This window comes from Carassius gibelio, chromosome A8 (assembly GCF_023724105.1).
Source record: "Carassius gibelio isolate Cgi1373 ecotype wild population from Czech Republic chromosome A8, carGib1.2-hapl.c, whole genome shotgun sequence".
Lineage (NCBI taxonomy): Eukaryota > Metazoa > Chordata > Actinopteri > Cypriniformes > Cyprinidae > Carassius > Carassius gibelio.
The window spans coordinates 23,475,031-23,490,863 of NC_068378.1; the positions used below are offsets into that span (position 1 = coordinate 23,475,031).

Sequence of the window (15,833 nt, forward strand, 5' to 3'; positions counted from 1 at the left end):
TGGATTAGACAGAGACGTCGAAAGTCCACAACAGTAGATGGCGGCCATTTTGGTGTGTAGTTAAGGCCTCATTGATGATCTAGGCTATGTCTTTTTTTTTTAAGTTGCCAGCATCTGTTTTGTGTTATAAAAACCTTCTGGTCTCTCTCTTGAAACCAACACAGAAGCAACTAAAACTGCAATTCATCGACTGGCCACTCCAAAAGGGAGTCAATCCCACCCATGTCCTGCCTCTTTGCCCATTTTCAATTATCACTATGAGAGACAGAGAGATGGACATTCAAAGAGAGAAAAACAGGAAGTTTCCGAGCATGTCTTGAACTGCTGTAGATCCAGATTTTTCTCGTCTCACATGCAGGAAAAATGAAGGTTTAATCGGCTGTTAACGAGCTAGACACATCATGGGCGCTCACTGCTGTAGCAGCCTGCAGGATTGTTTTCCACCATGTTACTGTACTGAACACCATTCACAACACCACAAGCTGCAGCATTCAACACGTTTAAGTGCATGTAATCCAAAGCATGAAGATGACTCAAAATTTAATTATCGTAATAATATATACATTGTTAAGGCTTTTAGCTATGAAGCACCACTACAAATAACTACATTTAGTAATGATAATAATCAAATAAAACTATTCCTCTTCCAACTAAAGCAGAGTGTGAATGTGCATATTACAGGTGCATTTTACAGCTTAAAAAATTGACCCAATCAAACAGATTTAAAAGTTGGAAATATCTGTAAACTGCAAACATGACCAGTGCTAAAGTTGAGCAGACTTAAAGGGTTAGTTCACCCGAGAATGAAAATTCGAAGCATCCTAGGTGTATGTGACCATTTTTGTGCATTTTTGTAAGATAAATATGCAGATTTCCAACATAATAAACACTTTTTCTCTCTCACTTCTGCTGACTGTGGAGAACCGGAAGACTTGCAGGTTGATGTTGTAGTTCATCAGCGTTGCGTGGTTACTGACGAGTGCACAGAGAGAGCAAAACAAAATGCTTTTCATGAATTAGAAACACAAAATGAGGATTAGTTAAGAAAAACATCGGAGGATTTCAAAATAAGCCAAGAGAAGACTAAAGTAAGGGAACTTTGTTTCCTTTGTGCCTAAATTTCCCAGATCTGCCTGCCTTTCCATCATCTGCCTGCACGTCTCCAGGTTCCCAACAGTCAGCAGAAGTGAGAAAAAAAGTTTTTATACGTTTGAAATTTGGATATTTATTTTACATAAACACATGGATTTGCTATAGGGGGCCTTTATTCCTGATGCATGCACTTTATTTCACATCTTCTGAACAGTTGACAACAAACACCCACTTACCCCATTGAAAGGCATGGAAGAGCAAGGACAGTTTTTAATATAACTTCGATTGGAATATTCTGAAAGAGGAAAGTCACATACACTTTACCTAGGATGCTTCGAGGGTATGTAGAAGATGGACGAATTTTCATTCTCGGGTGAACTAACCCTTTAATCCTTCAAACGCTTCTCAAGATATTTGTGAATCAATTCAAAAAGGTTTGTGTTGCAGGGAACTTTCTGTTCTTAGTTATGGACAAGCTTTGCAGAGGGATTGTCAACCCATCTTGGTCTTCGTTTGCATCGTTGCTCTTTGCCAAGGTTACAGCAAGGTGTTTTTGTAACCTACAACTCCCCCTGGGCACCAGCACACACACAAGATGCACTCCACCAAGATACAGGCTGTCTCTGGGCTTCATATCGGCTCAAACAGCCCCTCAGTAAGGATTTTATTCGCATTTACAAAACAGAGCACCATGCATCACACATTGGTGCTGCAAATGTGAAGTTGCAGATGTGCCTATAACATCTCTGAACGTGACTCATCCAATCAAATGTATAATGTATTACTAATGCGAATCTTTCATTATTTAACTCAAGATTTAACACGATAACACGAAGCTGCTGTTTTTGCACTGATTGCAGACTTATTAATTTGATATGAATAGGCTTCTGGTTTGCATCCATCCAGGTCCATATAAACAATGATAACTGATCATAACGGAGCAGCAAATCGTCATATTTGAGCGATTTCTGAAGTACTGTGACACGAAGACTAAAGTAATGGCTGCTGCAAATTCAGCTTTGCATCACAGGAACAAATTACATTCTAAAATATATTAATATAGAAAACAGTTCTTTAAGTTGTAATAATATTTCACAATATTACTGTTTTTACCTCTTTTTTTATCAAATAAATGCAGCTTGGTGAGTATTAAGAATGAATATTATAGCACATAATTATATTTTTTTTATATAATTCAAACCTAACACATGGCTTCACTACAGGAACAAATCTCCCATTAACGATGTGCGGCTCTGGAAATATCAAGAGGGGTGCGAGAGGTTAATTGTCATTAGTCAATCTGTGTGATGGTGTAATCCCTTCAAACACATCACCCTGCAGGCCGCCTGACATGCACTTTCTATTCCTGCTCCTAGAAACGTTTTAGCATTAACAACACGCCCACCCTCTGGTTGCTGATGAATAAGACCTCTCAGTGGAGTCTCAGGACCGTATGACAGCAAGCTACCTACACACACAAATACACACATCACAAATGCGTGATCACACTGTCAAAGCCACTGCAGTCACCTGTTCTTCTAGCAAGTGGAAAACTCATGGTCACTTCACCTTTACTCACCTGAATGACTCCTTGCTCAACACGGTTCAGCTCTTTATTCTCCATGAAGCATCAAATGCAAGTCTCACTTTTTTTTTCAAATCAAAGTTATGCCAAGGAACTTGGCTTATGCTAACAAGACCCACTTGAAATCTGCAGTGTGTTTTGCACTTTCACTGATTTGTACAATTGGTAAAATTCTGCTGAGTATTAAAATGGAGTATTGCATTAAAATATTTAAATTAGATTTTTTTTCTTTAATGTTTGCTTTCCAAAATGGTACGAACAGCAAGCAGGCACAAAAATACTAATATTTTTACACTTTAACCTTACATTTTTAAAGAAATGTTAAGTTTGTGAAACAAAAACAAAATCAATTAAGACTAAATGTAAAAGAAAAAAGAAAAAAAGAAAAAAAAAAAATGAGAGTAATTTAATTGTACAATGTTGAAAAAAAATTTTTTTTAAATTGCAATAACATTTCACAACATTACCATTACTGTATTTCTGATCCAATAAATGCAGCCTTGGTGAGCATATCAGACTATATTAATAAATAAAAAAATATGTATTCACATAAAAATGTAATGTTAAATGGTGTTTTTTTTTTTTGTGATGTTCAAATTCTGATATCTCTTAAGCTTTCTTAAAGCTCTATAGGGATGTATTCCATGTGGGTTTATAACAGTCTTTCAAAAGAAGGTTTTATTGCTAACCTTAACTGACCTTGACCATAAAAGCGTGTCTTTCCCACCCCAAATGGCTGGCCTTCCCTCTCTTTACCTTCTGTAGGTGCATGTTCTTTGTCAGTTGCTCTTCCAGCATGTTCTGCAGCTTTTTGTTCATCTCCCGCAGGTTCTCGTCTCCAGGTTTTACCAAGTCCCTCAGCACAGAACTCAAACCTCCACGTTCACCCTGAGCACCATGGACCACCAGACCTCCTCCGGATACATCTGAGAGAACCAGAGAGAAAATAGGTGTAATTTTAGAAATGGCAAATATTCTATCACTCCGGCCTGTGCTTTTTAACCATGTTTTCTCCAGTAATGCTTCAACATCCATGAATAAAGATGATCTCTATCAGGGGGCCATTAGTGTCTGCTGAGTGAATACAGAGTGCTTGTGTTTGGAGGAAAGCATTTCGAACGCAAGCCACAACATTTACGAGCACCTCGAGTGCAATCATCCGCAGTTTTGACGAAAAGCTGTGCACGTCTTGAAGCTGGCAAATAAACAACCCTGCATATTCACAAGAGCCGCCGAGAATGAATTCTAGCTTGAATGAAATTCAAACCCTGGTTAAGGTAGAGAGACTGACAGTAAAGATGGAGTCAAATTAAAGGCAGCAAAACAAAGTCTGTCGACAGGGTTCGTGACAGTAACACGCAACCACGGAAGTAACCGTAAGCAGGGGAAATCGGTGTTGGGTTGTAATTGGACAAGGTCGTGTGTTAAAAAATGAAAGATGTTGCTTAACTGATGATTAATGGAGGCCAGAGAGCAGAAGTGCTGAGATACTGGGTTGCCTGCTTAAAGCCAGGCTACTAAGATGTTGTCAGGTTCCTTGTGAACTGTCAGATAGTTTAGTGGAGTTTTTCCTCTAAGGGGAGGACAGGGAATCGAGCTGGCCAGCCTCTGCGTGTCAAGGGCAAGAGCAATAAGTTCGATCGGGAAGCTTCTTTTTCAGTTTTCACTTTATCTGTGTGAGTAGAGACATTCAAGGTCAGCTCAGCAGTGTGTTCCTAAACGCTGCTGTCAAATAACCTCTTACACCTGTGGTCTGATGATGGAACACATGGGAAATGTGTCACTTGCTGCAGGTGTTTAAATGCAGTTTCCAATAAAATCTCTGTGAAGGCAAATAGATCTTTTATTATGTAAAAAAAAAAAAAAAAGGTATTGGGCTATAGTCAGTGTTACTAAATGAACACATCTTTGTTAACTTAAAAATAAAACTAATTTAAACAAAGTACTACATAAACTGAACAATAAAAAAGTTGAATTACATTTTTTTATTATTATTATTAAAATAAATAAATAACTGAAAAAAAAAATGTATAACTCCAACACTAACATAAAATTAAAATAAAAAAATAATAATTTTGGGGTATGATAGAAAATATTGTAAAGATATTTAACACACCTTTATAATTGACATCAGTTAACACACTCACTTACTAAAATTAAAACAAATACTAAAACTAAATCAACTTTTCAAAACAGTACAAATACCAAAAGTACAAATATAAAGTAGGTACAAAAAAAGTAGTTTTAAACTTTAACCTTAAATTTCAAAAGAAATATTAAGTCTATAAAACAAACAAAAATAAATAAATTAGAAAACCTTCATGTATAAGGAAAAAATAATAATCATAATAAAATTTTAAAATAAAATTAAAAATAATTTTAAATTGATGCGGTATGATGTATGAATAAAAAAAGACAATAATTTTAAATCAAGGCTGTATGCTTCAGGAATAAAATACAAATTTCTGAGATAAAAAATTTAATAAAATAATCTATTTATGCTGTAGTAAGCAGTTCGGACTGCAACTACAGTAGAAACTACAGTGGGAATAGAAAAGAATCACTTAAGTAATGAAAAAGAAGAGATTGTATACACGTTTCATCAAGCGATGCATAGAAACCTGGATTTTTAAAACATTAAGTTGCTTAAGTGACTGTGACCATACCATGTTACAATTAGCTGAAGAATTTGCATTGTTACATCACAGTTTATAAATCTAAGCACTAGCAATCTCATGCCTCTCATGCTTAACCTTATTAGACTGGCGCAAGAATAGTGTGTATGTGTGGCTAACAGAAGAGCCTGACATGTGTTCAACATTAGCGCAGCACACAAGCATTGCTGGTCACAGTGAGCCAATGCCATAGCCCAGAGGTACGAAAATTAAGTAGAACGTGATGCACCGTTGCAAACTGAGATGTTAACCCCTGCCCCCGAGGACTGTTCAACCTTTGAATGCATGGCGTCAAGCGTTGAAGGCCATGAATGACATTTGCCTCACCCCTGAAGCCTGACCGTAAACACCACAAGGTGAAAAATGCAGTCTTTGCTCTTTATATGGTCTATAAGATAATTAACCTTGTCAACTTACCACAGAAGCATAGAATGAACACTATGGCCGGTGAATATTTGCAGCTTTAAAACCTCAAATGGAAACAGTATTGCTGCGTGTTATGGTTAATGAAAACATATAACTTAAAATCTTTGAATAAAAATAATAAAATGAAAATAAAAAATAATATAAATAGGAAAAGCTGAAATTAACTTAAAGATAGATATTTTCATGATTCTGAAACCAACAAATTAATTTTAGAGTTTTATATATGGTTCCTTTTATAACTAAAGACCGTTACAACCCGCCTGCATAAGAAAATACCACTGGATAGCAATAACATTAGACTGCAGTGAAATATTTTACGGCATTAAACGCTTTAAATGACACCATTTAGCGCAACAATTTGACATTCTACAACAAAAACTAAATAAACTAGACAATTAAAAACAAACAATGATAAAATAAAAACTACACTAAATTGAAAGGAAAAAATTACTAAACCAAAAAAAATTTTTTATATAAAACTATAAGAACTCTGATGTGACTATAATGGAAAGAAGATTGCATAAAATTTGCAATTGAATGTAATACTGCTGAACCTATTTTATTTCATTTTTTTTAACTTGTGTCGTTTTCCAGTATCCAGTGTTTAGCATAGAAGCCAAATTGCCCATTACAACCAATGTATTGCTTCATCAGAATTCTATTAACATTTACAGTAGGGAAATCACAGGCTTCATCTTGTGATGTTGCAGTGTCTCCTTTCACCATGGCATAATTCCCTCCCAGTACGAATAACTCATGCCAAAGTTAATGAATCCGACTATTTAAGGAACAAGACCAGCAAATACTTAGATGGCTACATCAATGTTTGTGCTAATGACATTGCAAATGCACAACAACAAACAAATGCACACCTGACTGTAACCAGTATTTCTTCCATATTGATCAGTGTCGTTAATTCTAATTTGCTGGAGCATCAGGGAAAGAATTCTATGGAGACACTTTGATAAAAGAGATTTACAGAGAGGACTCCCTGCTCTAATGGCTGGAAAATGCTGGGCCAATGGCTTTCAAATGTGTGGAATGGCGCCAGGCGCTCTCGCAGACAGTTCTCCTGCAGGACCAGAGGGGGATGTAAACCTAAGAAGCCAAGTCACGGAAGCAAATGCAGAAGCAGAATGGAAAGTACACTGAAGGCACAGAGACGTCCCTGACTCACGACTCCGGGGATCCCTGATCACACGCTCAGCTGAACTACGTCAGAGTACTGAGGTCACAACTTACAGGACTGGACAGGGTTTGCACCAATAAGAACTGAATTGAAAATGCCTTTTAAATTCAGTTACGGACTATGAATTTTAATTTAGGTACCAATCAGGTTGCAGAATTGCAACTTTAAAAGACGGGAGATAGAATGAAAATGACCTGAAATTTTAAAGGAAACTGTAGTCAAAATGGAAAAGAACTGGACAAAAAATGTTTAAATGTTAAAATAATAATAATAATAAAAAAAACTTTTAAAAGTCTTGAAATTAAAGGGGCCTTACTAATAGATAACATAGACAGATACAATTATAGAATGATATATAGATAGGGAGACGGACAGACAAAATGACATTAAAATGACCGACAGACTAGACTAAACGACAGATAGACCAACAGACAGACTGATAGACACAATGATAAACAGAACAGACAGACAGGCTGATAGATCAATAGATAGAACTGATTTGAACCGCAACTTCCTTTGGGTATGGGCAAAGGTAATTTAACTGAAATTCTACCTGATGAACTTGAAGGAAGTCAACTCTGAATTCTGCTCAACTGGGGTACTGAATAGTGGATTAAGAGCAAAAATTTGCTCTATTGCATGTGAGAATAAAAAATAAATGAAGAAAGTGATGTTACAGTGGAATATCACGCCAGAAAGAGCTTGGCCTTGAAGAATGTCCTCTTCAAGCTTTGAAGCACAAATGCAAGTTTCAAGATCATCAACATCAAGCATACAATTGCCATGTGAATCCCACAGAAACACTGGGCACTTTTTTAGCAAGCCTCATTGGGAATCTCCTCAGGTTGGTGTAGGAGTCAGCAGTCCTGAATCAATCAAACTGGCAGATCCTGTACGGTGGCTGCTACCTTTCAGCCATCTCTCACTGGAGACACAACACTTAACTGAAACCTCTGCCAGGGGGCAAACAGGCAATTTCATCTCTACAGCAAGAATTCTTCCGGTTTGCAGCCATGTGTTATTCCCAGTTACAGATGTCCCTTCTTCTTTCGAGGGATCGGTGTGGATATCGATGATCTGTTCTTCTCATATTTGTTATTTCAACCTCGGCAAGTAGAGTGTCCATTAGCACCCACCGGTTCTGGTGGGGTAATTCACTCTAAAAACAAATGTACTTGTAAAGGGAAGAAAAATAATTCTGCTGTGACTCACATTCGTTCCCATTATCTCAGTGGGTTATGGAGCTATAGGGCACAAGATATGGGTAGTTTCTTGCTTAAATGATGCAGTACACTGAAAGGTTAGCTTACTTCACGCTTCAGTAGAGACCTAAAACAGGGTACACGTAGGCAGGCAGAGGGTTTCCAGACTACAGTAGTGTCTCACCTCAGCTGACTTTTTCCAGCAGCACTTAGGTGGAGCGAAGTCTGTGCACACGCGACTGTGGCATGTTGCTGAATGGCTGATTAGTGGAGGCTGCGCAAATAAACCATCCTACAGCTGTCTTACATCACACACATGCCAAGCTCTACAGAGTAACATTCATTTATAATTGCCTACCACTGCTTAACGGCTGACATTTTCAGCATTTGTCCTAACGAATACTGGATGATCCTGGGGTTGCATTGCTGGGAATATGTGCCTGGATAAAGCAGAGGTATTTTCTGCCAGAATGCCAGAAACTGTTGTGCCTTTTACAACCCGCAGTTTCTCCTATCACTGAAGGGGAGAATGTGGCAGAATATTTTGGGACGTGAAGGGTCAACAATACCCACAAGGTGGCATACATATGAACCATCCTTGACTTGCCATTTCCTCAACAAATTGGCGACAACAATGACATATATATCGGTCCCCTGCTGCTTAATGGTTGCGATTTTCAGGAACTGTCTTAACGAATATGTAATTTTCCTGGGGTTGCATTACCGGGAACATGTGCCTTGAAATACGGCAGAAGACTTTCCATGTTTGTGGGACTACTTTACACAATGTGTTGCACGAGCCAAATGTTAATCCGCAGCATCTTCTATATAGTCCCCTCTTTGAAAGGAAGAATACCGCAGAAAATTCTGGCAAGTGAAGGGTGAACAATACCCCCAAGGTGGCATGCATCTGGCTTATCTGAGGTGCTTCCTGACTTGCCATTTTTGGTGACAACGGACATTGCTACTGACTCAAAAGGCTATGTCTGAGATGAAATGTTGCATTTGTTTCATTTGTTATATCACTGGCATGAATTTACGGCAAGCCGCACTTGGGTAAGTATAAAGCAAGAGAGAGGGGAGAGAGGATGGAGGAGACGAGACAAGAGGGGTGCTCAGTCTTTCTGCTGCATTATTGAGGATAAGTGTTGGGTTCACTGAGGCATGTCGGCATTCTGAATCATTTACATCCTGCTAATGTCATCTCTCATCTAATGCTGCTACCTTCTGCATCCTTTCTTCGCTTTTTTCTATGGAGTCTCCACCTCCTAATTTTTACATCTCCCAGGGACTATCCTCAATTATTGTAGGAGAAAATGGTTAATTTCTAATGCTATTCAGAAAGACTATCCTGATCAGACGTGAACCAGATGGAAACATAAAACAGAAGAATTGCCGCCACATTAAAGATCACATTGGGCTGAGATGAAGAGTATAAATGGAATATGGGCACATTGCCTTCATCGTATTCTTTCAAAGTTTGTATTGATTTTAATACTAACAAAACATTGTTACCAAACACCTTTCTGTATCTTGTTATTGTGCAAAAAAGGGTCTTTACATGAACACACCTGTTTTGTGAGCTATCCCGACAGCCCAAATGAGCAGAGATCTTAAACTTTTATTGCACAATATTTACAATTAGACAACACCAGCCTTAATGCAATCAAGTCTGCCATTAAATGTTAAATCAGTCATTCATGAAATTAAAACAGGAAAACACATGGCGGGGGGGAGACCGGAAGATGCAACATTACCACTTCCACTCTGTTAAGAGTGAAACACAAGAGAAGCCTTGCTTTAAATGAGGCACAAAAAAATAATAATAATAAGTCTCAGTCTCATTGCAGGATACTGATGAGCAAATGCAGTCTTTATGTACAGCAAAATCGTATGTATTTATGTATGATGGAACAGTAGCTTAATTAAGATTCTGCCTGTTTAGTTCAGAAGTCTTCATGGCTATGATGTCAAAACCGTGAGCTCATTAACATATGACCCACCTACATTTACGCTTATTTAGTATTCAGCTACTATGCTCATGCTGCTGAAAAACAAGAACTCAAGTCATTCAATCAGATTTAATTTACAGGTAACACTTTACAACAAGCTCAATGTTAATTTATAAACATTATTTTTATTGCAAATTCAAGTTTATTCATAATACACTGGCTAATGCAAATTTATATGAAATGTTAAAAATGTTTTAATGTATATAAAAAAAAAATAACATTAGTTAGCGCATGATACCTAATGCATAGTTAACAAATTGAAACTTATTGTTAAGTGTTACAGAGAAAAAACTTTTTAAAAGTATTTAACAACTACACCTCACATATACAAATATAAAACAACTATAAAAAAAGTATAACTTTTACATAAATCTATAGTTTCTGTTGATGGGCTTCTAGTTTGAAGCTCTATAGCAGTTAATAAGTACCAGTGCTATTTTCACAGGGAATTATATATATATTTTATTTTTATTTTTTTTATATATAAGATCTCTGAGTTTGAGTGCAGAAATCCAGTGCTCTAGCCCAAACTTCTATGAGAGAATCCCTGCCAAAAATATTGAGTTTGACTGTTTTCATGCACACAAGTAAACCAAGCTGTCAAAAGCTGCTCCGGATGGTTCCAAATTGTAAAAACGGGTCATGATGTGTCAGGAATGTGTTCAGTCCACTGGAAAAGTGACTTTTATTGGAATTTCACAAAGAAAGAGTGCTAAAAAGAGTTTATAGAATGAAGAGTTTATAGATAACTCCCTGTGCAAAATCTATGACAATAAAGACAAATTTAAGGGAACCAACTGATTAATACAGAATTTTATTTAAAATTGTCCCTCAGGTGTTTAAAGAAAATCTAGTACAACCATTCTCAATGTTATTGCTAACTACAACTAAAGCAATATTCGGTTAACTCAAAGCTGTAATAAAATATGAATATAACAAAAAAAAAACGTAAATAGAAATACCTTGGTAACCAAATAACACAAAATGTTGCAATTTTTTGTGTCTGTAGCAAACAAACTTTTGCTCTGCCTCAGTGGATCTGGTACGAAATCCAGGTATTGTTGTAAAGAAATATACTCCAAGACTGTATTTATGAAAAGATCATCATATCCTGCTATTAATGTTAGCACTTTAGCACCCTAATAATGATTTACTTACCAAATGATTTTATAAATCACTAAAGCAAAAACTACTACAACTAGATAGAAAGACTCCATATTTTTTTGTGTGCCAATGCTAATCACTCCGCCAAAGTAGCCACTCCGCCCAAGTAATGTTAGCTGTGCTCCTACGCTTAGTGAGAATATAGTTCCCAGTATTTATACGATTAAGAATGGTCTCTGTCTCATATAGCCTTGTTATTTGTACACGCTGTGACTATACAGATCACAACATGTAAATAGGAAAATGTTTGCATTATTTTGTCACTTATTGGGATTACTATGCTACCATTATCCATTTACATCCAGTCTTTGTGCTAAGCTAGGCTAACGGTGGGTGCATCAAATAACACTTACAGAACGCACAGAAATGAAAAAGGTATGTATGGACTTATCTAACTCTGAGGGATACTGTGAATAAGCTAGTCCCAAAAAGTCGGAGTGTTCCTTTAAAGTATAGACAGACATTGTTCGATTCCAATCCATCAAAAGCAACACAGAAATAAAACACACAAAAAAAGTTATTATTATTTTCAGCTGCAAAGTGATTTTTCAAAGAATACATAAGACCTGTACAGACAGTGGCACCAAAATAGTAGCGTTATAAATAGGACCAATAAAACATTTACAAGATTATGCAAGTATGAGTGTATACATAAAAATAGAACAAAAAATAAATACACACTGTACAATAAAAGAAGAAAGTGATGACATTGTTCTGCATCAGTCTAAGCAGTCCTTTATTTTAAACAAACCTGTACTATTAAGTAGCTTAGGGTCTTTTTCCGCACAGACAACCACACATTTGATACTCCTTCGAATAAAAGCACAATCAGTATCACCTATCACCTGACCTCATCTGTAAACCTCCACATCAGGTGCTTTCAGAAAACAAGCACGTCTGAGGCTGTGAAGAATGACAATGAGGGAGAGAGAGAGAAAGCCACTCACCTCTTCGGCTGTCCATGACGTACGTCTCAATAATAGCACTCTTTTTACAGATGTCATCGGCCATTGAGGAGCAGCTGACCTCCAAGTGTTTCACCTGAACAGAGAGCACAAAGATAAGATCTGCAATAAACTGCCACACGCAACAAGCACACAAAAGTGTGATAAACTGATACGGAAGCACACAGGTGTGGATACTGTGATCACTGCCAATGTGATGGGTTTTATCTTTAGAAAATGTAAAAAAAAAAAAATAGTAAAAAAAAAAAAAATAAATATCAATGGTGAAAACCATTTTTTATTATTATTATTATTAATAATAGAAATTTCTAAAGAACAGCATTTTGGTTTTTTTTTTTTTTTACTGTAACTTTTACTCAATTTAATTTATCCTTGTCAAAGAAAGTATTAAATTCTCACTATCCCCAAACTTCGATGGTAGACGATATATATATATATATATTAGGGGTGTAACGATACGCGTATTCGTATTGAACCGTTCGGTACGACGCTTTCGGTTCGGTACGCGGTACGCATTATGTATACCGAACGGTTCGTTGGAGTAATTAATTATATTTGAAAAAAAAAAAAAAAGAGAGAGAAAGAAATATAATGATATGCGTTCAACAAGGTAGCCCAATAACCCAAACAACGTAACAGGCAACGCCCCTGACACTCCCGAAGAAGAAAAAAACACCATCTTATATGTTTATGTTAGGCTACTCAGCAGGCGCTCGCTCACTCAGTACACGCTGAAGGCTCGTTGCAAAATAGCCAATGCGTTTAACAGACTAGAAATGAGAAGATCCTCCAATAACCAACAGGTCTGGTGTTTGGGTGCACTTTGGATTCCCTTTAAGCTATAATGGTGATGGCAAGAGAGTGGTGGATAAAAAAACAACGGTATGTCGCATCTGCAACATGACAGGGTACACCAGCGGGATTACAAAAAAAAAAAAAAAACACCAGCGGGAATATCTGGGATATATGCGTCAGTACTATCTGGGAAAAGACGAAAAAAAGGAGAAACATGCACGCAGCAAACTATCCCTGCAGCATTTAGACACTATAGCTTACAGGGAATCCAACCCAAACACCAGACCTGTTGGTTATTTTAGGATCTTATATTTCTGGTCTGTTAAATGCATTAGACATTTTGCAACGAGCCTTCAGCGCGTGCTGAGTGAGCGAGCGCCTTAGGGGCCGTTCACATATCGTGCCTAAAAACGCATGGAAAACGCTAAGCGCGTCTTTCTCCTGAGGCGTCTGTCTTTGCTAAGCAACAATGACGTGCTCTCTCCATGAGACGCGGAAATTTCAGCGAAGGATAAATGGATTTGCAGCTCTAAAAATCGCTTGCAGTAGCTCTGCTACTGAATTTATTTCAAAATTGCAATCCATATACAGCTATGATCAGCTGTTCCTTCATCTTGGCTGAGCTCTCAACGTTGTTACGGGAAAGGATGAAGCTGATTGGTTGGTTCTTGTCACATGACCCGCGGTGCGCTTGCGGCATTCTGAAAAGTTGAGATGTTTTTACATTTTGCTGTATCTAAAACGTATCGAACCGAACCGAACCGTGACATCAGTGTATCGTATCGAACCGAACCGTGAATTTTGTGAACCGTTACACCCCTAATATATATATATATATATATACACATATATATATATATATATATATATATAAAACATTTATAATTTAAATTAATTTCATTTAAAAATGCATCAAACATCAATTTAAACTATCTTAAATTCTCTGAAAAACTGAAGAAAAAAAAACTTCCTAAAAGACATTATGTGAAATCTAGATGATTTATGAAACAGCATTTGAGTGGTACTGACGTGTTTGCATTTACAGTATTACGTCTCTATTAAGCAGAAAGAGTGATATAACTTGTCAAAGCCCTAACTATTATTTCCATCTTTCAATAGTTCCTAACCAAGACCAATCGATTAAAATGTGGAAACATCAATATCTGCATGCATATTTCATGATCCAAAGACACAGTTCAGCACTTCCAGCCCCCTATGGAGCACACAGCATAACTGCCCGGGTGAAGGTTTGGTGCAGTACTGCAAACCTGGGCTGTTCCACGGGAGTTCAACTTCTTCTAGTAACATGAGACTATAATGAAGGTTAAAACGTCATACCTTCTCCTCCAGCATCCACTTCTCCTGCTGAACCTCGGCGAGCCTCTGGAAGAGCTCACTGACCTCGTCGTCCGAGAGGTCAGCAGGACGCTGGGACTGAGGGCTGCTGGTGTTGGACTGTACGAAGAGAAACAAAACTTCACTGAAACATCTTTTTTACTTAAAGATATGCTGACAAGACCGGCTTAGACCAGTATGAATGTTTTAGCAATGGGGGTTAAATAAACAGAAAGTCACGAGGGTTGTTATTGTAAGCTAAAACTATACAAATAAATTTGGATAATTGAAATAAAGCTGAAATTAAATAAAATATTAAGACTCAAATACCAGCCTCATACCAGCCCATGCGTACCGTATTTTTCGTATTTTTTGAGTATAAGTCGCATCAGTCCAAAAATACATCATGATGAGGAAAAACATATATAAGTCGCACTGGACTATAAGTTGCATTTATTTAGACCCAAGAACCAAGAGAAAACATTACCGTCTACAGCCACGAGAGGGCGCTCTCTATGTCTTCAGTAGTAGACTACAGGAGCACTGAGCAGCATAGAGCGCCCTCTCGTGGCTGGAGACGGTAATGTTTTCTCTTGGTTCATTTCTCTCAGTTCATGTCAAGTTAATTTTGATTAATAAGTCACACCTGACTAAAAGTCGCAGGACCAGCCAAATATGAAATAAAGTGTGACTTATAGTCTGGAAAATACGGAAAATCACCATGCAACTATAAAATAGTTGCATGGTGAAGTTTAAAACTTCCTAGCCTTAGGAAACTGCAATTATTAGTCAAATGTACCTCAAGGTTTGTGTTTTTCTTCACCAAACCACACTCATTTCCCTCAAGATAGTCCACCATGTCACAACAACCATTATTTTCTCCCCCATTTCTTCACAGGCCCAGTATATTTATGGAATTTACACTGTTTGGGAATTTATTAAAAGCATCCGGAGGTTCGTAAATGCTCCTGGGAGCCAGAAAAGGAAGCGTCAACTGTGGCGACAGTATTTGCAAGGGTCGCTGGCCCCCAGTGGGCGGCTCTACCTTATTGGTGCTGGGAGCCGAAGCCCCGTCTTTCATGATCTCTCTGTAGCTGAAGGAGGAGATGCTACTGCTGTCACCCGTCTGCTGCGTACGGCTCGGCGAACTGATATCAGACAACACCAGCTCCTCAAGACCTGCAAATATATACATGACGCAAAAAGAGGAAGGTTTTAAAAGCATAAATCACCAAGCGCTGTAGGTGAGATAGAAAATGGCAATGGGTTAGCACAACTCAACTCAGTATGTTTAAGCATACTAGCTAGCTGTAAAGAAGGGCCTTTACGCAAAAAGGAATTACATGCACCAATTTCTAACATATGCCAGCAAGTATAAAACCATAAGAAATAA

At 37.5% G+C, this 15,833-nt stretch overlaps 1 protein-coding gene across 3 annotated transcripts in view; it reads right to left on the reverse strand.

The window, feature by feature from the left end:
* The window catches only part of LOC128018937 (GRIP1-associated protein 1), a 40,598-nt gene that overhangs the window by 2,346 nt on the left and 22,419 nt on the right, over positions 1–15,833 (reverse strand). For all 3 annotated transcript variants that reach the window (XM_052604831.1, XM_052604830.1, XM_052604829.1), the window contains 4 exons: positions 15,486–15,619; positions 14,444–14,560; positions 12,293–12,386; positions 3,434–3,603 (listed from right to left, as the gene is read on the reverse strand). In XM_052604831.1, coding sequence (XP_052460791.1) covers positions 3,434–3,603; positions 12,293–12,386; positions 14,444–14,560; positions 15,486–15,619 — 515 coding nt within the window. The remainder of the gene's footprint in view (positions 1–3,433; positions 3,604–12,292; positions 12,387–14,443; positions 14,561–15,485; positions 15,620–15,833) is intronic.